At 46.5% G+C, this 21,179-nt stretch overlaps 1 protein-coding gene across 1 annotated transcript in view; it reads right to left on the bottom strand.

Annotated features, from left to right (window-relative positions):
- ALK (ALK receptor tyrosine kinase) overlaps positions 1 to 21,179 on the bottom strand; it is a 120,626-nt gene that overhangs the window by 3,112 nt on the left and 96,335 nt on the right. Inside the window, exons 19-23 of the mRNA XM_032845874.1 lie at positions 15,950 to 16,047; positions 12,412 to 12,504; positions 9,847 to 9,948; positions 1,200 to 1,334; positions 397 to 487 (exon numbers count right to left, since the gene is read on the bottom strand). Of these exons, the coding sequence (XP_032701765.1) occupies positions 397 to 487; positions 1,200 to 1,334; positions 9,847 to 9,948; positions 12,412 to 12,504; positions 15,950 to 16,047 (519 nt within the window). The remainder of the gene's footprint in view (positions 1 to 396; positions 488 to 1,199; positions 1,335 to 9,846; positions 9,949 to 12,411; positions 12,505 to 15,949; positions 16,048 to 21,179) is intronic.

The raw sequence follows: 21,179 nt of genomic DNA, 5'->3' as shown, positions 1-21,179 counted from the left end.
ACTGGGAAATGTTTCACATTATTATTTCTCTAGCCACAGTAGAGAACATTTGAGAGCACGTGTTTTCCATACTTCTCTGATGCTCCGGTTTTGCCTAAAAAAACATTAGCTACCCAGGAGGGATTTAGTTGCTACTCAGGAGGTGAACTGACTCCCTAATAGTATTGGGAGGTCTGCAGCTGCGTCATGTGTTGGCGCATGAAGGAAGAGGCAGTAGCCAGCACTGATATACAAAATGGGAAAACTGAGGCACCACTCAGCTTACTTCACAGATCGACAATCATGCTCATGATTGTTAATAACTCATATTTTCTGGCTGGCTTAACATTCATTTCGCAGTTTGGTGTTTGCCATCTTTTCCATATAAATGCTGGTCAAGGGGGAAAATGCTTATACCTGGGTGCAGTATTCAATCCTCTCCAAAATTATGGCAAAGTTGGGCCTATCTTCAGGCTGATGTTGCCAGCACTGGGTCATTATCCGGTATCTGAAAGAAGAGCAAACATGCTCATTAAAGCCAGGAGAAAGAGGGGTGAATACATTTTCCCAGCACTTCTCTAAGGGGGACAAGAGGGGGCACTCTCTTGGAGAGCGACTCCTCATCTAGGTCCCATGTGGTTGGCCTCTGCTGCCCTCTGCTGATGGGCCAAGGAATCGTGCCCAGGTGTAAAGGTGCTAGAACACCAGAGCTCATGAACAGACATCCTGGCATTGACGTGAAATATGGCTCCTCTCATTCCATTTTCGAGCTAAAGTCACCTCTGGGGAAGAATATTCTATTTCCCATCTGCCTTGCTTGTGGGAAGGAGGTGAGGGATGCCAGACCGGGCAGCAGAAAATGCAGGGAATGGAAATAGTCAAAGGAGACTTAAGACAGATGGTGCAGGGCAGCATGGGAGTGGGGAGGGGGTGGAGAGAGTCCCAGACACAGACTCCCAGGGGGTGTTGAGGAGTGAGTCCACAGTCTCCACCGCAACAGAGGATAACTTTTCAGGCATGACATTACTGCATTCGAGGGGCCGGAAGACGAACTCCCCTCATTGAAGTCACAGATATACTCCTAATCTGGGGCATATTAAAGAAGGTCAACCATCTGCCCCTCCATCTTAAAACCAAAAGAAGTGTGTGTGGCTGCAATATTTTTTGAAAAGAAAAACTGTCTTTAGCAACTGGTAGAAATGTTCCTAAAAGAGTCATACACAGGCCCAGGACAATTCTTAGGGGGGTCCATCCGTCCTCCGCTGGTGACGAACTCCAGAACTTCCTGGTTGCTTTTGCTGGGGTATGGCATGTATCCAAGAGAAAATATCTCCCACAGCAGCACTCCAAAGGACCTGTGCACAGGACAGAAGAGATCATACGGGTCCATATGTACACATATACACACATAGACATACACACAGAGAAACACACACATACGCACAAACATTAGATTTAAATTTTATTACATGTTTTCCCACAATTGAGAATTCTTAATATGGATGACAAAAATTTTAAAAAAGAATGAGAAAGTAGCCACAGGTGATGCTCCATAAAAAGTTAACCATGATGAGCATGTTATTTTTTTGTTCTGGTCAAGTTTCTGTACTTAAATTTCTTTTACATAACTGCAGTTCTATTTCAAACGCAGTTTTGAACCTTGACTGTTTTTGCAATTTCTATTATAGCATAAACATTTTCTGTGCTCATAGAAACATCTGAAATGGCCATAAAACATTCCATCGAGTAGTTGTGCCATGATGTGCCTTATCGTTTCCATACTGTCTTCAATTTTTAAAATTATTTAAAAGACTGAGGACCATCTTTTAAATCCGTGATGCGTTTTTTTAAAAGGACAACTTTCTTAGGACAAACTCCTCAAATTTAGGATTAAGATAACCTAGTAAAATCTAGAATAATTCAAATCAAATTACTAGACCAAGAGAATATGAACATCGAAAAATTCTTGACACCTATTGTCCACTGCCACACTTCCAAGTGTGACTCTGATCACAAGCGACCAGCATTGCGTGTGAAAGCATCAGACCGTCACCAACATTGAGTATCATCAAAAATGACAACTTGGAATGATTTTAAGGGAAAAAAAAAATGATAGAACTTAAGGGAAAAAATGATAGAACCTTTTAAATTATATCTACTTGGTAATTAACACAGTTGAGTGTTTTCTCAAGTATTTATTAATTGACTTCCTTTTTTTCCCTTCCATGAATTGTTTGTATCTTTTGCCCATTTGTAGCTACATACTGTTTTGTATTTATCAAATTTCTTCTTGATTTGTAGACCTACTTTATCAGAGAAGTTCACCTTTATTCAAAATTGAAGTACTTCCATCAGTGGCTTTCTAAAACTACCAAAGATTTTGTGTTTAGGTAGTCAAATCTATTTTTTCTTTAATTTGTGATTTCCTTCATCTGTTCTACAGATTATGCAATCCTCCTTTCACTAAAGATTAAATGAATATTTGCTGTTTTCTTGTATTTGCTCTTCCTCCTCAGCTGGATTGGAGAACTTAGTTTGGGGCATGGTGTGAGGTAAGTGTTCTAAATTGTTTTGCAAACAATGGCTCTTCCAACACTATGCATAGAATACTTCCCCCTTACTATTGACTTGTGTGTAAAACAGGTTTCTGGGCTCTCTATTCACTTCATCTCTATGTTTATTTTTTTTCTTTTCTTTTCTTTTTTTTTTTTTAAGATTTTATTTATTTATTTGATAGAGAGAGAGGAGTGCCCACAAGAAAGGGGAACAACACAGGGAGAGGGGAGAAGCAGGCTCTCTGCTGAGCAGGGAGCCTGATGTGGGACTCGATCCCAGGACTCTGGGATCATGACCTGAGCCAAAGGCAGACGCTCAACTGACTGAGCCACCCAGGTGTCCCTATGTCTGTTTCTTGCATTGAGACCATTCTATGTTACTTTTTTGTATATTTATGTTTTAATACCTGGTAGGCACTTTTTGGGTTATTTCTCTTTTTAAAGAAATACAGTTGAATTCTCATTTGTTATTCATTTTAAATGAACTTTAAAATATGTTTCAGAATCATCTCCTTTCATATTTTGACTAAAATTTTTTATTTATTTTTTAAGATTTTATTTATCCATTTGACAGACAGAGATCACAAGTAGGCAGAGAGTCAGGTGGGGGGGCGGGGGAAGCAGGGGAAGCAGGCTCCCCACTGAGCAGAGAGCCCGATCCCAGGACCCTGAGATCATGACCCGAGCTGAAGGCAGAGGCCCAACCCACTGAGCCACCCAGGTGCCCCTAAAATTTTTATTTTAAACTTTTAATTACATTATTAGCTTTTTTGGGGGAAAAAAAAAAGCACATCTATCTTTGTTTTTGTATCTGGTTGTAGTTTTTGGATGTTAATAAATATTTTATCAAAAATTGGAGAGAACTACAGCTCCTCCATATCCAAAGGGACAAAAAGCACATCAGCTCGGTGAAATTTCAAAGATTCTAGTGAGGAGCATTGGGCAAAGATATTTTCCATATTTTTCAGGTGAGAAAGCTGATGCAGAGGTTATTATGCAATTAATCTGAAACAGACTGGAATACGTTATTAGATCCCTCGGCTCTGGTACCTACAAGTTGCCTGGTACATATATTATTTTTCTCTGCTTGGTGGTTTGTTTTCCTCCAAGGCAAAACAAAATAAGCAAAAATCATGCAAAGGCCTGGCAGTAAGGCCTCAAGAATTCCAGATATCTGTTTTCTGCCCGTCTAGATAGCTAGAGGAAATAGATTGTAGTATCCTTTGAGAGAACCAGCATATAGGTGGCAAATAGATGTTTATTTTCTTGGTTTGAAGTTCAAAGGGACAAGAAGTAGTGCGGGTCATAGAACTTGGATAATTTCAGGTAGGGAGAGTTGTTAGCTTTAGCAAATAACCATACAGGACATCCAGGCAAATTTGTTCAGGACAAATAAGAAATGCTTTTAGAATATAAGTATATCCTAAATATTGTGTGGGATGTACTTATACTAAAAAATTAGGCACTGTTCATCTGAGATTCAATTTTATCTGGTCATCTTTTATTTTGTCTAGCAACCTCACAGATCAAGTAAATGTGTGTTTCGTATGCCAGATGGTTCTTTAATCACCTATAAGCCTGTCCTCATCAGGAGCAATAGGGCCCACAGCTTTGCACTGAAGCATTCAAAGTCAAATAAAAACAAATATTTTTTTAAAAATCCCACTCTCCTGCTCTTGGTATTAAACTTGCTTTGCCTGAAATTGTAGAAACAGGTTAAGTGGTTGCTGCCTAAATTACTTTAAAAATTTCAATGAAGCTAATCGGATGAAAAGGTTTTAAAAACCACGAGTTGTGCTATGCTTATTAGTCTTTTAAAGTTACATTTTATTTTCCCCTCTTCACACCTGGAAGATTGTCTTGAGGTGTGGTAGAGGGCGGAGCACAGTTTTTGGAAAACTGGGAGTCAAAAATGTATGGGCTTCCGGTTACAGAATGAGTAAGTCTCGGGGATGGAGGTAGGGCAGAGGGAAAAGTAGGTTGATGGTATTGTAATAGGGCTCTACGGCGAGAGACGGCGGCCAGGTTGTGGGAGCTCAGCGTCATGTGTCGACTTGTGCAATCTCTATGTTGTGCACTACAGGTCAGCTACACTTAGAGAAAAAAAAAAAGCTTGTGTTGTATTTAAATATCCAGCCTGCTGATTCCACTTCTTCCACTCCCCTGGAGCGTAAGTCCACTCAACGTCTCCACTGGCCAGTCTTACAGGCATCTCATACTGGACTTGCGCAAAAGCTCTTTCCACACCCGACCCACCCGCTCCGTTCTGTCCAGTGATGGCAACGTTGCCCTTGATCTCACGCTTTCCACACCTCCCACTCCACGGCTGACTTTCATCAGCCCTGTCAGCCACCTTCAAGGCAGAGCTTGAATCCCGCCACTGCTAATAACCCCCCACACTCCCCCCACCACTAAGCCTAGCCTCTCTGTTCTCTTATCTTGACATGGGTAGGATTTCCCCATCTTCCCCTACCCCATTCCAGCCTCTCGTCATTGGCAGCCGGAGTGATATTATATATGTATATTTAAAGACCTTGTCAAACTCTGGCTTTCAGCCTTTCAGGGGACATCCCGTTGTGTGCTAAGTAAAACCCACATCCCTCAACTTCGTTTCTAGGGCCCTCCACATCTGGCCCCTGCCTGCCCTTTTCACTCACCTACCACTGGCCCCCGTGCTCACTAGCTCCAGCCGTGAAGACTCGTTTTCATTCCTCAAACACAGTCATCTTGTTCCTGCCACTGGCGTTTTATACTTGGCTTCCTCCTCAGCCTGGAAAGATCTTCCAGATCTTTCCATCTTTCTGCCATTCAGGCATTGGACTGTCACCTCCTCCATGGAGCCTTCCCCGCCATCTGTATCAAGCAGCTTCCCTCCCGGGGCCCCTCCACCCCTCCACTCTTGATCGTCTGCTTTTTTGTCTCACTGGCCCTCATCAGTATCTGAGGTTATGCAATTTACCTGTGTCTTTAAGTGTTTTAATTAGGAAATAATTAGGAAACAATCTAAACTTTTAAAAGAAAATGTAATTTGATAGATATTTAGGTACTGAGATGCCCAGTCTCCTTTTCTTTTGGAAGAAATAAGATAGATATAGTAAAGTCCCATCCTCCCTCCTCTCCTCCTTCCTTTCTCCCCTTCCCCCACTGAAGTTAGAATGCAGCCTTCCCATCTGTGTTTTCATAGTTTTTACAATGTGTGAAAGCATAAACAGTAAAGAATCTGTATTATAGACTTGGTTTTTGTATTTAAAATTATATATAATGATATTCTACCCTTCTGGAACTTGTCTTTCTTCCACCCAAGGTTGCATACAAATTTATCCGTGTTGATACAGGTGTCTGGGGTGCTTTTTTACACTGCTAGGGACTTTCCCGTGATATCAGTAAACCACAGTTTATTTTCCATTCCCCATTTGAGGGATACGTAGGATGGTTTGTGCTTTTCCTCTATTACAAACCACGTTGCAAGGGAGCATCCTTGCCCGAGTCCATTTTTGTCAACGTCCGTCTAATGTAGACAGTTGGAAGTAGGATTCCTGGCTCATAGGAGAGACAAGTGCTCAGAACAATTACCTAATTACCTAACTTATTCTCTGCATCTGGATAGGGCAGCTGGTGGTGCCCTAACTTTGGTGCACATGGAATCACCTGGAGGGCTCCTTAAAATACAGATTCCAGGGCCCCACCCCTAGACTTCCTATTCCATTAGGTGTGAGGTAGGGGCTAAGAACCTGCGTTTCTAACACATTCCACGTGATACCGGTGCTGTTGATCCGAGGACCACACAGAGATCCACCGGGTTTGGGTAAGTCAGATCTCAGCAACTTAAAACAACAAAGGCTCCTGCTCACATGGACAAACTCGGGTCAGAGACGGGGTTCCGATCACTGTGGCTCCGCCATTTCGTGATGTTACTTCCACACAGGCTTTCACAATCTGGGGACTTTCGTTCATTGTCTTCTTGGTTTCCTGTGTTGCTGTTGAGAAATTCGATGCCATTTGGACTCTCTGTTTTTATCTCTGACCATATTTTACTACAATTATTTTCTTTTCCTCCTTAGAAGCTTACAGAATCATGATCACCATCGGTCTGAAATTTCACGATGACATGCTTTCATGTGGCTCTTTTGATCCACTGACCTTGGCACTTGGTGGATGCTTTCGTTCTGAACATGTATGCTTTTCTGTTCTGGAAAATCTTCTTGAATTATTTCTTTGATGTCTTTATTCCCTTCATTTCTTCTGTACATTCTTTTTGGGATTCCTATTTGTCAGCTAATTGGACCTAATTGTCTAATCCTCTTAATTTTCTCTTCCTTTCTTTCCTATATATCGCATTTGCTTATATTTGCTTCCTCCTCCTCCTTCTTCTTAAGATTTTATTTATTTGACACAGAGAGAGAGAGAGAGAGAGAGTGCAAGCGAGTGCACAAGCAGGGGAAGGGGCAGGCGGAGGCAGAGGGGGAAGCAGAGGAGAGAGCCTCACACAGGGCTCGATCCTAGGACCCTGGAATCATGACCTGAGCTGACGGCAGATGCTTAACCAACTGAGCCACCCAGGAGCCCCTAGTTGTTTTATTTTCTCGATGATTTATTCAACTTCGTCTTCCGAGCTTTCTGTTACTTTTACATATCTATCATCATAGTAAAAAAATAAATTTCTTGAGGACAGTTTTAGATTGTAAATAAATGAAGCAGATAATACACAGAGTTCCCACATACTCCACATCCAGTTTTCCCTACTTTTAGCGTCTTACATTCATATGGTACATTTGTTACAATTAATGAGCCAATATTAAGGGATCATTATTAACTAAAACTTGCAGTTTATTCAGATTTCCTTAGCTTTTGCTGAATTTACTTTTTCTGTTCCAGGACCCCGTTAGAATATCACATTATACATAGTTGTCATGTTTCCTTAGGCTCTTCTTGACTGTGACAACTTCTCAGGGTTTTCTTAGTTTTGACGACCTTGACAGTTTTGAGGAGTATTGGTCTGGGCTTTAGTAGAACGTCCACCTGGGATTTGTCTGCTTCTCTTATGATTAGACGAGAGTTATTGGGTGTGGGGAGAAAGACCACAGAGGTTATATGTCATTTTCATCATATCATATCAAGGGCACAAGCTATCAACGAAATCAATCACTGTTGACATTGACCTTGATCACCTGACCTGACGTTGCTGTGTGCAATCACACAAGCTTTAGGAGACTAATGCGCCATCTCCTTGAGCACTCTCTATTTTTACTTTCTAAGAACTCTTTTCTCTAAAAACCTTGTTTTAAAAAATCTTTCATCCTTAGATTATGGTTGCAATAATTTATCTTTCTGAGGATATTAGGGTTTTTACAAGTTTTCCTAAGCTTTGTATTTTTCTTCCTCCAAGTTCCCTCTTTACATGTTTGTTTCCTTCAGATTAGACTCTTCTCTCAAGTCTTCGTGGGTTCTTGGCTGGCTGTTCGTATTTTATGACTGGGACAGTGCAAAGCCGATGGGAAGCTCTTGTGGATCCTGTCCCTTGGGGGCCAGCTGGCTTGTGCGTTTCCTGGGGAGTATCAGTCTCTTGTGGCTGCTGTAACAAACCGCCACACACTTGTTGGCTCGAGACCACAGGAGTTTGGTTTCTCCCAGCTCTGGAGGCCAGACGTCCAAAATCAGCACAGTATCCTGGGATAAAATCATGGTGTCTGCAGAGCCCTATTTTTTAAAAAACATGTATCCCTGTTTCTAACAGAGATTCATCCTCAGTGATGTCTTGATGTGCCCAAGACCAGAAAGGCTTTAACTCCATCTCTTCGCAGAGGGAATCCCTGGTTTTGTGCGACGGTAGGGGAGAGATGGGGGTGAGGGAATGGGCCAAGGATCTGCTTACTTTTTAGACATGCCTGTAACTGAGTTTCCTGTCTGCTGCTCTCTGCGGCCGGGGGTGCCTGGCACCTTCAGCTTCTGGGCCTTTCTGGGATTTTGTGCAGCGTGAACCAGGTTGTTTCTGGACCTCAATATAACGTTCCGGTTTCCTAAGTAAGGTAACACCCAGTTTCCAAGTTTTTGTCATTGTTGTCATTTTTGTCCTTGTGGGTTTTCATACAAGTTGTGTGCATGTGTATGCGTGTGTGTATGGACGTGTGCTTGTGTGTGCATGCGTGCGTGTTCACCTGGGTGCACATGCGGGTGAGTGAGCATGTGTGCGTGTGGGTGTGTGCATGCGTGAGGGTGTGTGTGCGTGTGCGTGTGGGTGCGTGTGCACGTGTGTGCACACATACATGTGTATTTGGTAGATAGCACTGATTTAATCTGCCATTTCAAATTCTGTGTTGCTCTCATAGAGTGTAAAATATAAAAAAGCATGGAGATTTCCTCAAAACAGTAGAAACAGAACTATCTTACAGTCCAGGTATCCCATTTCTGGGTCTACAGCCAGTGGAAAGAGAGCCCGTATCTCGAAGAGAGATCTGCAGTCCCGAGTTCACTGCAGGGATACTCGCACAGCCGACGTGTGGAAGCCGCCTAAATACCCACCGGCAGATGATGGATAAAGAAAACGTGGCGTGTGTATAAACCACGGAATATTATTCAGCCTTCAAAGAGAAGAAGATTCTGCCGTTTGAGACAATGTAGATGAACCTGGAGGTCCTGATGTTGAGTGACCAAGTGAGGCACAGAGAGACACCTGCTGCAGGCTGTCCCCTCGAGGCGGCATCAGAGAAGCGGAGGGTGGGATGGAGGTTGCATGGGCAGGAGGAAGGAGAACGTGGGGAGGTGTTGGTCTGGGAGCACAAAGTGTCAGCTGTGCAGGACGAGGAAGTTCTGGAGAGCTCACGTGCGGTGTTTTCCACTCGCAGTTTTACCTATAGAATGGGTCTCGACCCCCCTAAGCCTACAGCACTTTTGTGCTGATAATTATTTTCTCCTTTTTTCTGTTGGTGGAGAGAATGTCATTGATCAATTTTTCTAATATTACCTCAACGTTGCCTTCCTGGAATAAACCCAACTTTGGAGTTAGGAGAAAAAAACCCAAATCCCGTGTCTCTCCACGCGTGGTCCCCGGCGAGGGGGCTCGGCGTCACCAGGACACTGGTCAGCAAGGCAGAGTCTCGGCGATGCCTGGGCCCTCAGGGTGGGGGGAGTAACCTGTGCCCCACAGGCCTTTCTGTGGGTTCGGATCCTCGCCCGCCTCCGACAGCCCCTGTGCAGAGGTGCATGGACGCGTCTCCTCTGCCCCTTCCCCGTGAGACAGCGTGGGAGCACTTGCTCGGGAGCACTAGCGTGAGGCCCACGGCGAGACCCGCAGGACGGCCGTGCAAAGACTCACCATGTGTCCGTTTTGGAAGTAAATATTCCTTCCATGAAGGCCTCTGGAGGCATCCACTTGACGGGCAGCATGGCGCAGCCTCCTTTCCGGTAGTAGCTGGCTCTGTGGGGAGAAGAGGAGACCCACGCTTGGTCCCGGAGGGAGGCTCTGAGTGGGAGCTCTGCCAGGCGACCACGGGCTGTGGCCATGCCAAGACTGAGATGACTGAGGGGTTCTCGGGGCTCGGGAGGAGAGGAGGGGCACACGGGTCGTTGAAAATGAAGGGGAGAACTCTGGTGTCATTGAACAGGAAGTGGCCCACTGCAATGACTAGAGTATCCGGTAGCAGATGGGCGCGTTTCCCTGGATGGGTTTCGTGTGTTCTAGCTCACAAGGACTAACAGTACTCCACCTGGGGCCCGAGGCCCACAGTCATGGAAGATCCAACCTGGGGGGACTGAGAGCAGGGCCTGTGTCTTGTCTGCTTTGGATCCTCCGTGGGACTTGTGTGACGTTTCTTTCAATAGCGGAGCTCAGCAAATAATCTGGGGAGCCAGAGGGACGCTGCCTCCCCCCAGCACACCCCAGCCGAGAACACAGGGCCGGTGGCAGAGCTGCCTCCCAAGTTGTGAGGTGACAGAACAGTTTTTATCATGAGCTGCGTTGACGACATCACTAACAAAAACTAGTAAGTTAGCTCACGCCTTTGAAGCCAGCTTCACCCATGGCCCTGCGTTCTCCTGTTGGGGTGTTACTCCCACCAGCCGCCCGGAGTAACGACTTCAACAAACATGGACAATGGTCTCCCCTCATCCATGGGAGATATCCTCCCAAGACCGCCAGTGGATGCCTGAAGCCACAGATAGTACCAGATCTTACAGGTCCCCGGATTTTCTCCTACGTACATGCCTATGATAAAGTTTGATTTATACATTAGGCTCAGGGAGAGATTAATAACGAACACTATTAATACTACAGAACAGTTATAACAGTACAGTGATAGAAATGTGAATGGGGCATCTCTCTTTCTCAAAGTATCTTCCCGTCCTGTCCTCACCCCACTTCTTGGGTTGATGTAAGATGATAACAAGCCTGTGTGAGGGGATGGGGTGAGCCCAGTGACGCAGGCATTGGGACAGGAAGTTAGGTGACTCCTGACCTGCTGATGGTATGTCAGAAGGAGGGTCACCTGCCTTCAGACCACACTGTTGACCATGAAAACTGAAACTGGGGAAAGGGAAACTGCGGATCAAGGGGGACCCCTGGACTGAGTGTTTACTCTGCTGAGTGCTGAGGACATGAATAAGTCACAGTTTCTCTCGCCCCAGCGTGGAGTGGGAGCAACAGACACACAGACACCTGCAGTGGAGACGAACACGTATGGTGATGGAGGTGTGTGCGAAGCTCAGGGACACAGAGGCAGTGGTGAGACAGGAAGAGCGTCACAGACGGGGGCCAAGGGAGCTGAATGGTGAGGAACTCTCTGGAAGACCATTCCTGACACATGACATCACACACGTGTGTGGGAACAGTGGGGCCGTGGGCCAGCTGGGGTGGTGAAGCTAGCGCAGGAGAGCCGTCAGAGCTGAAGATGGAGGGGAAGGGCTCGCTTGCTAAGTCAACTTGCTGCAACTTTCGTCTGTTGAACGGAGGGGAATCCTGGCTATTCTGAGAAGGAAGGGGAGGGATGTGGAGCCTCTGAGAGGTAAAGAGAAGGGAGAGCAGAGCCCCCGATCCTCCCCGCGCTGCTACCCTACAGGAACGGGGTGCCGTCAGCATTCCCTCCCGTGTTGATCGCTACCAGTTCTACGGGGGACCAAGGGACTTTGGGGGTCCCCTGCACTCTCCAAAGAGTGAAAGCTCTCTGTGACCATCTCTCCTCGCTCCACCCCTGGACTGGGGGGTGCGTAGTCAGTGACCATGCTAAGGAGTGACTTGCTTAGTTCACACAGCCAGTCACGCTCATAAGTAATCAGCTGAAAATGAAACAAGGGGTTGGGGAGAGAAGCGTAAGGTAAAGGACAGCAGAAGAGCTTTCTTTTTAATTAGAAAAATTATTTTATTTTTTAACGTGCCCTTGAGACTATGACAGGGATGAAGAGAGGAAGCTTAGCTACGGGCTCGGAACCCCCGTCCCGCAGCTCCCGGGGTAGGTAGAGGAGACTGGGCAGCCGGCCGTTCTGCTGTCAGTTCCGGGGTGCTCCTGTCTGGAGTGATGGAAGCCAAGTCCACTTAGAATTCCCGAGTATTGAGGAGAGGGGTGAAGTAAAACCTTACTGAGATTTTTCTCCATATCAGGTATCTGGGTTATTCTGTGCCTGAGAACATTCTGGGATTAGAGAGTTGGAACCAGAAAGATGATCTCCTTAAGAACATGGTGTCAGTGAGGGCAGCCAGTGTGATCCCAGAATTAGGATCACACCAGGCACGTGCACTAGCTGAGGTGCCATATGTCCTAGAAAAGGCCTTAAGGAAATGTTAGGTGGCCAATGGACGGTACCAGAGATGACTTAGGGCATAGGCAGCCACGTCCCATTCTCTCTCGAGGGGACGGGGCTTTGATGGGTAACCGCCATCGTTGCTCACCTGTAGATGTCCCGGGCCATTCCAAAATCTCCGATCTTGGCCACTCTGCCGGGACCTGGACAGGTCAAGAGGCAGTTTCTGGCAGCAATGTCCCTGGGAAGAAAAAAAGGAAAGACACAATGCACTTCCCAATTTTATTTCTGGGAAGATACACAGGTAATATTCATCACAGGGATTTTCACCTCCAATCTCAAGTTCAAGTAGTGGCCTCTCTTGCCTTTACTACACTACACTCCAGTATGAGAGAAATAGCTAGAGCCATTCTAGCCCTCAGAATTAACAGGCGAGTGGAAACGGATTTGGGGAGATGATTGAAAATGTTTAATGGGATAATAATAATGAAAGTAATGATAATAGGAACTAGAATTTATTGGCCTTTTACTCTGTACTAAGCATTGTTCTAAGTGCTTCCTAGGTGATTATCACAACAACCCTAGAAGATACAGGGCACTGTTCTCGTTCTATTAAAAAACTTAAGTTAAAAGAAGATCGTATAGGGACATAAGAAATGCCATTTGGCCCAGGTTATTGTTTTGTGCAGACGGCTGTTGGTTTCTGCCAGTTGCCTGGGAGAGTGTTCTGGGAGAGCATGACTTCCATGATACCAAGTTCAAGCAGGTCATAGTATTCCCCAGTAATTCTGGTTTTCTTTTTAAATAAGCTACTATTGTTCTTACATCCATGATTTTCACTAATGCCTTTGCTAAGCTGTATGCATCATAGCTCTGGGGCCGAGGAATCATTTCTTTCAAGTCATAAAGTTATCATGTCTTCTTTGCCGTTGCACTCCAGATGGCCTATTTTCCTGTAGCATGCCTGGAAGGCATGATCAAAACTCTCCAGACACATCCACTCATCAACGGCTTACCCATTCTTGACATGCATGTGAGAATGAAGGATGCATCTAGAGAAAGTCTGGAAAGTCTAGAGAAAGTCTCTAATAATATTGAGGACCTGGGCAGAAAAAAAGTATTTCTTAGGGAGTACAGGTAGCATTTTCCTATTTTCATCAGTTTCCCAAAGGTCCTGATCTTTGGTAGAGAAATGAGGACATGGGGAAAAGAAATAGGATCTGGACTGGGAGGTCATTAGGGCACTTAAGATACCAGAAGAGTTGGGCAGAGAGGGAAATTGGTGTTAATACCACCGACTTGATACAGAGGGTTTCAGCTGAATTTTGAGGACCAATGGTGCATAAAATGCCCTAATAAAACTATGAAAGCATAACATATATGACATCAAAAAGAAGAAAAATAGTAGGATATATAGCCATCATTTCTCAAGAGAAATGCTCTGAAATAGACCAGAAACAATATTTATATCTCCAGGAAGGTCTTTACGCTGATGTGCATGAAATGTTTGCTTAAAGAAGTGATCTTGAATTTAATGGCAAAAAAGTGAACGTGATATCAGAGAACACACCAAGAATTGGTAGAACAACCCATAATTCTTGAAATGGCAATAAACCATGTCCAGAGGAAACAGATCTAATAGAAAAATGGGAGCCTGTGCATCTGGGAAAGGAGTTCTGCTCTGAATTCCGGAGATGTGCACGCACGGGAACCTATGAGAATCTTGTGGCGGACATTGGTGGAGGAGGGAGCATGAGAGGCCCCAGTGCCGTGAGAGTGCATTCACAGAGCTCGTGGCCAGTGAGGAGGTGTGAAAGATGTTTTTCTAATGCCAGTTAGCCCAGAAGAAAAGCTGTGTTTTGGGATGGACAAGTTCTGTTCCATGTTGCCTTTTGCTTATAAAGCAGATCCTCTTTGCAGATCCTACATTCCTGATTTGGTCTTTGACAATTTCACTTCTCAAAAAAGATAAAAGTAGCAATAGATGATTGGGATGATCTGGGATGCAGTTCTGACCTTCGGTAACTATGTACAGATGTGGAAGTGGTAAGAACCTGGAGTGACTGCGATCCTGTTTTCTCATCATTTATAAGAAGAAAGCACCGGATGTAGTTGACATGTCTCATGTCTTCAGGAAAGCAGGTTTTAAAATGTCAAGAGGAAAGAAGAACGTGATTCCCTCAGCTGGAGAATCTGAATGCTTGGTGATGAACATGGGGTAGGGATGAGAAAGCAGAAATGATCTCGGGGAGAAGGGAAGGCAGGTGGCCAGAGTCACCAAGGTGACCGCCCAGCTTGCTCTCCAGTGAGTCCAGACTTAGAGGACACAGACAACAGGTGGAAAGATGGCTTTAGCCAAGAATGAATCCCAAGAAGACCACACCTTGTCCTGTCTGAGCAGCAATAAAGCCCAGAGCTGAGATTTATGGAAAGTTCTGGGCACCACAGAAAGGGCAAGAACAATGGCAGGGCTGCCCTTGCTTTGAGGCAGAGGGCGTGGCTTTGGAGGAGAACCTAAAGGACTGGTCCCAGCTCCTTTTTCACTCCTGTTGTTTCTATTAAGCAGAAGACCTGCGAGTTGGACAGAGTTAGAATCAAGAGGAAGATCTGAAGACCGAAGGGATGGAGTGACTGTGGAAGGATATGCTGGTGTGAACGTTTATTTCCTGGTTTTAGGAACTTCAGGAGCCCAGGCGAGTGCCCTCCTTGATCTTTAATTTCTCCATTTTTATTGGGGCAGAAAGCATAGCTTGCTATCTGCTTACGTGCTTTTTCCATTTCTGAACTCACACAGCTTCTCTCATTTCCTGCTTTGTACTTACATATTCTAATTATTTTGAACATGTCTTATAGTCTTTGAAGACATGCGCTAAAAAGTGATTGTTCATTCACCAGGCTCGTATTTACTAACTGAGAAGCATATCATTAGGGAGAGCTTTGCAAAGAGCCTAACAATCTATTTGACTTCTCAGATTTCAGAATCAAGGTGTCAGCTGAGAAAGTCATCAACATCCACATGGAAAGAAATATGTATTATCTATCATGTCTAGAGCATCACACGTGGATTTGATGTCCTAATCAAACGCCATTTAAACATAAGTGTCCTATAGAATAGAGGAAATGAAGTATGGAAGCAAGAAAAAAATGGTCATGCTTCATTTCAGAGTATTTTAGAAAAAAATTACTGTATCCAAGAGACATTAATTGTGCTCTGTGATGTAACACGGGTATGAAGAGAAATAAAACTGTATCCAACAGACATTAATTGTGCCCTGCGATGTAACAGGGGTATGAAGAGACATAAAACTGCCTTCGAGTCACCCATAGTCAAATAGGTGAAAATAGGAGCTCCTCTAACTGCCCTTAAGGAGCTTGGTTTTCTAGACGGGGAAAACGTTAAAGCGATAGCGGACTGCAAGGTGCAGGCGGGAATCCCCACACAAGGTCAAGAACAGCTCGTCTCATCTCCAGCTCTGGGACTGATATTTTATGATACCCATTTTTCATATGGGGTAAATGAAGCCCTGATGGGGTCAGTAATTATCTTAAAGACTGGCGAAGTTGAGTCATCCAGACAAGTCGAGAGAGACCTGCCATTGTACTCTGCAGGGGGCGGACCTGAACCCTGGAGACACGCAGGGCAGCACACAGAAGGCAGAGGGATGAACAAGGTCGCTTTGACTCACCGGTGGATGAAGTGATTTTCCTCCAAATACTGACAGCCACAGGCGATGTCCCGAGCCACATGCAGAAGGTCCAGCATGGCCAGGGAGGAGGGCTGGTTCTGTGGGAGAGACAGAAGCGATCCACTGACCAGAAGTTCATGGGCAGAGCAGATCTGCAACGTGGGCTTTAAGAGCTGACAAGGAGCAAACAGGGACGCCCCGCCCCGCTGGGTCTCAGCCCCGGCCACACCTCGGAAATCACGCAGCGGCTCTCAACACACATGCCCGGGGTTCGACCCAGACCAACGAACCCACCTCTCTGGGGGGTGCATAGTGTTTGCAAGTTCACAGCCCCCAAGGTCCGTGCAACGTGCCCCGGGCTGAGAGCAACCCAGGATGGGGCAGGTGTCCCTCCCCCTTTCCGTGTATTTTGCTCGTTCTTCCACCTCAATCTCCACAAACACTCAAACCTCCCGAACTTACAAACAAACCTGCGAAGAAATCAAGGGAGATAAGTGTTTCTTTTTTTAAAGTGTTCTGTTTTAATGTTTTAAAATGTTTAAAGAGATAATCTTCTTCAAGCAGTTGTAGATCTAAAGTGGACTGACAAAGAGACGTTTTCAGGAAATGCTGGGCAGGTGAAGAGCGACATCAAGCGTTTCTACATGAAGTCTCTTGTGCAAAAGGAGAGATCACCCCACCCCCGGGGTGCAGCTCATCCCGGCTTCCTCTGCAGCCTTGCTGGGCTCCTAGCAGGCTTTCCAGAAGGCTACAGCCCTTCTTAAAACCCCCAAAGTCTGCAGCAGCCTGCTATCACTCTGTGTCACATTCACTTTGCTGTTGCAAAAGTCACAGTAAACTGTGAGGTCCCCGAGTGGGGATTTCAGTGTCCACTTCCCGGTACCCAGCATGACACTCAGCACATGGCGGCAGTTCAGGGAACACTGAGGGGGTGGGCTGGTCGATGACAGCTGAACTATGATTTACCCAGATGGCAGCTGGGAGTTTTCTTTGCCCCAGATCTAGGCCTCCTTGGGACTCCTTGGAGCAATAGTATGGATCTGGGGGAGGCGGAGAGGAGGTGAGCTGCTCTAGGGCGTGCTTCGATTCTGGGGGAGACAACTTAGACAAGGGAATGCTGTCTGCCCACGGAACATCAGGCAGTGCCTTATATGCAATAGAGCAAGTCCATGCACATGACCTCCTTTGATGCAACATCTTGTGCGGTTGTGGGGAAGAGAGGGTATCCCCATATTAAAGAGGAGAAGGCTGAGGGCTCAGAGAGGCTAAGTGATTCCCTTCAGGTCACAGAGCCAATAGCAGGGAGCTGGGCTTTAAAGATCTGGGTTGGGGGAGGCAGCATCCTAGGAGTTAAAACTGGGCTGTTCAGGATAACATGTCCGAGGAGGGATGGAGAATCCATGGGGACAGGGCACAGTACTGTGTACGGCCTGAGTACTCATATTCTGAGTACAGCCGACTCAGAACATGGCCCACAAATGCAGTAGCAACGTAGTTCAGTGGCCAATTGGGCTGACCTGGGCTTCATCTCTGCTCATCCTCTACTCACTGCGTGGCCTGGGACAAATTGCTTTGCGTCTCTCCAAGCCGGTATCCCTGTCCTTGAAAGAGGCGTGTTCTTATCACCCTTGTTAGATTGTTACAAGGATCCACAGCAAGAGGCCCAGAGTGAATCCTTCATGAAGGGGTCTGCAGTCACGGTGGGCTGCCTGGAGGACCACAGTAGTCTCAGCAAACGGCCCCTGTGTCTGGCTTTTCTAAGGGCCTGATTAGGGTCAGAACCCCTGGGCACTGGGAGAGAGTACCCGTCTCCTGGGGGTGAAAAAGTAATACATTTCCAAGGGAAATATTAATCCTTTTTGCTATAGTATTAGAAATATCTTCTCTCTCTCTCTCTCCAGGAAAATGCTCTGTTCCTCTAAGAGAGGACGAGCCATAGCTTCCCCTGAGTGTCTTTGTGTCTTAGCCCCCATCACTCAGGAAGCAAGGACCATTGATGTCTGAATGCCTGGGCTGCTGCAGGGACTAAATCTTCCCAGGCATTAACCCATGGGCCAGGTTTATCTGAGCTCCCTGTCTTCGGCGGCTCAGAGCAAATTAACTGCTCCACTAATCAGTCGGCACAGAAGCGGGTAGCTGGCAAGCTGTGCGTGTGTGTGCGTGTGTGCGTGTGTGTGTGTGAGTGTGTGTATCTGGGGGAGAACTGGGGAAGGTTTAGATGTTGTGTCAAACTGATAAACCAGCAATGCAGAGCACAGCTCTTGTGTCCAATGGCATTTGTATCAATCCTGGGCAAAGAAGGAGTTGGAATCAGGGTTTTTTGTTGTTTTTGTTTGTTTGTTTGTTTTGTTTTGCTTTGTTTCAGCAATTTGCCACTCAGTGTGGCACTTCCTTCGGCAGCCGTCCATTCTTTGGGCAGCCATGGTCATGGACACAGACCTCGTCCGGTACTCAGAGAGGATTTTGCTCAGTATTTCCCAAGGCAGGCTTGAGGGATGGAATTTGATCAAACAGGCCTGGGAATTCCTGGGTCAGATCGGTTCCCTGAGTGCAGGAATTATCCGTCTCTGCTTGACACTGATGTCCACTGCAAATCAATAGGACAGCAAGGCTCTCTGACCACGCGTGTCTGACCACGGCATTCCTTTAAGCACGCATGTGAGCAAGTAGCTCCTCGGGGCTCCGGTGTTCCCTTCAGGGATGCTGTTTAGACCAAGAGCCTACTTTTACAAGTGAGAAAACGGGCCCAGTGAAGAAGAATGATTTCTTTGGTTACAGCTTCTGAGGGGCTTTTCCCAAAGGGTAACATATATACTAATAAAATGCAGGATAATATTGGTATCTGTTCATTCCTAAAGTAGCTGCTCCTGGGCTATTTAGAGGGGAAGAATCACAGGACAGGGGTTAGGAACTCTTTCACCAATGAAAAACAGAATAGGGATGTATTTTAAAGATTCACTTATTTATTTTAGAGAGAGAGTGAGCGAGCAGGGGAGGGGCAGAGGGAGAGGGAGAGAGAGAGAGAATCTCAAGCAGATTCCCTGCTGAGCATAGAGCCCAACACGGGGCTCGATCTCAGGACCTTAAGATCATGAACCGAAACCAAGAGTCAGATGTTTCACTGACTGAGCCAGCCAGGAGCACCCAGGATAGGGATTTATTTCAAATCTATGCATATAAGAGCAAGAGAGAAAGGTGAAAGGAAGAAGCAGGTACAAAAAGCAGCATTGCCAGAAAGGATGAGAAGTTCCTGCTGCTGGGGCCTCGTATTTCCTGGCTCCTGATATGGCTTGACTTTTCACCGGCACCAAATCCCCAAATGCGTTTTGGAGCCAGAACTGGTCTGGCAACCTTAGAGCCCAAAGCCGAGGCTCTCCCCTGCACACTGTGATCTCTGGGATCCAGGAGCCTCCTGTGGCTGGAGCATCTTCTCAGAGCCGCCACCCATGGGCATTGCCATGTTCCAAATAGGTACAGACGCTGTTGTGGTTAATGACTGCTGCCTTTAATTGAGAGGTTAGTGACCCCTTAATGGCTTCTGTCATTATTGATTGAATCAACGGATACCAAAGACGGCTATTAGCCTGTATCAGGCGTATCTTAAACCCTCAATAAATATTTGTTGAATAAAGATTGGGTCTGTAAAATTATTTTGACATGACTCTTTCCTTCTCGAGAAGGTGGGGTCCTGGGACCAAATGAGGTTTTTATGAATTTTGTTTCCATGACGGACGGGGTTGGCTGGAGCATCTGTCCTGTCCCATTGCCCCTGTACATATTGGTTCTGTCACTTCGTGTCCGCACACCTGTTGTCTGAAGCCAGAGGTCCTTCAGTTCTGATAGTCTGTGCAGCTGCTGGACCCGAGGGATGGCAGGAAGAGAGGACCAAGACCTTGTCTGACTCCGAATGCCCAGCCAAGCACCTGCACACAGCAGGTCTCAGGGAAGACTTGAGAGTCTCAGGGGGTTCAAACAAATGGACCAGGGAGAACTCAGGCCTTGGAATCCAAAAGAACGTCACAGCTCTACCCACTGTCTTTTGGTGTGTACTTCTCCAGCAGCCATGTTCACTGGCCAGTCCCTCCATCCTTCACCCCATGAGTGTTACCGGTACAGCGCCCCCTGCCCATGACACTGGATATTCCTTTCTTACAGTCAACCCAGTCCCTACCCGGCTAAGCTGGCTTTTGTGGCTCTAAGAATCCGTGCCCAATGCCCAGCAAATCTCCCAACCCCCCAGGGAAGCTGTGGCCACAGATACATGCCAGGGCTCCCTCTGGGGAGCTATCATCCAACACATAAAACCCCCTCTTTTGAGGCACCTTGGGAAGGACCAGCTCACCTGGGATGGGTGGGTGTGTGTGAAAGCGAGGAGGATGTGGGGACGCTACCAGGACTTGGGGGCGTGGCTGGCAAGGAGAGCCACATGGAGGAAGTAGGGTCAAGGGTTAGAAGAGTGGATTTGGTGAGTGGGATCCTGACCCTCAGAAGCGGCTCTCCCAAGGAAAGTCGACCAGCTTCCGGCTGTGGGCATCTCCATCCCCTGGGCAACGCCTGCCCTGAGAGATCACAACCTGGCCTCAGGCTCCTTAGGGTGGAGCAGGGGTAGGAGGTGGTGAGGTGGGAATGATCTGCCTTTCCTTGCTGGTACTTTGCTCTTTGGGGCAATACCCCAATCATCTTTATCATCACAAGAGAGAGATGCTTTTGCTTGCAAGAGAGAGGGAAGTTCCACCCCCACTGCCCACGTCCTTGGTCTTGCCAAGTGACGGGGTCCCAGGTCCCCTGTACAAGCAAGTCTGTCCTTTGCGTGCACAATATTGCCTTCTCAAGCCTCGGGAGTGTCCAGGAGGAAAACTAGAGCTAGGTCTCTTTCCAAAGTGTGATGCCATGTGTCTTTATTTGACCTAAGCCAGAAGCACTACTGAGAATCTCAGGGCACAAGAGCTGAAGGCCTTGCCTTGCTGAGTGGTGGTGGGAAGGTCTTTGAGGCTGGTGTCCATACCCGGCACAGATGCTGGCACAGCAGGCTGTATGGGTACTCAGTGACCCAACCTCATCTTGGTAGTCCTTGGCTTCCCGAAGAGGATCGTTGGGATAAGCAGATGGTAGGCTGGAGTGAGCCCTAATTCAGGCGTCCCAAGCTCTGAGTTCTCGTCTCGGCTCTTCTGCTTCCTGGGTGGCCTCAGCAAGTCACCTAACCTCTCTGAGTCACAGTGTTCTTACTTGT

The sequence above is a fragment of the Lontra canadensis genome, unplaced genomic scaffold (genome assembly GCF_010015895.1).
Source record: "Lontra canadensis isolate GAN:19392208 unplaced genomic scaffold, GSC_riverotter_1.0 scaffold170, whole genome shotgun sequence".
NCBI lineage: Eukaryota > Metazoa > Chordata > Mammalia > Carnivora > Mustelidae > Lontra > Lontra canadensis.
This window is presented reverse-complemented; position numbering and strand designations above follow the sequence as displayed.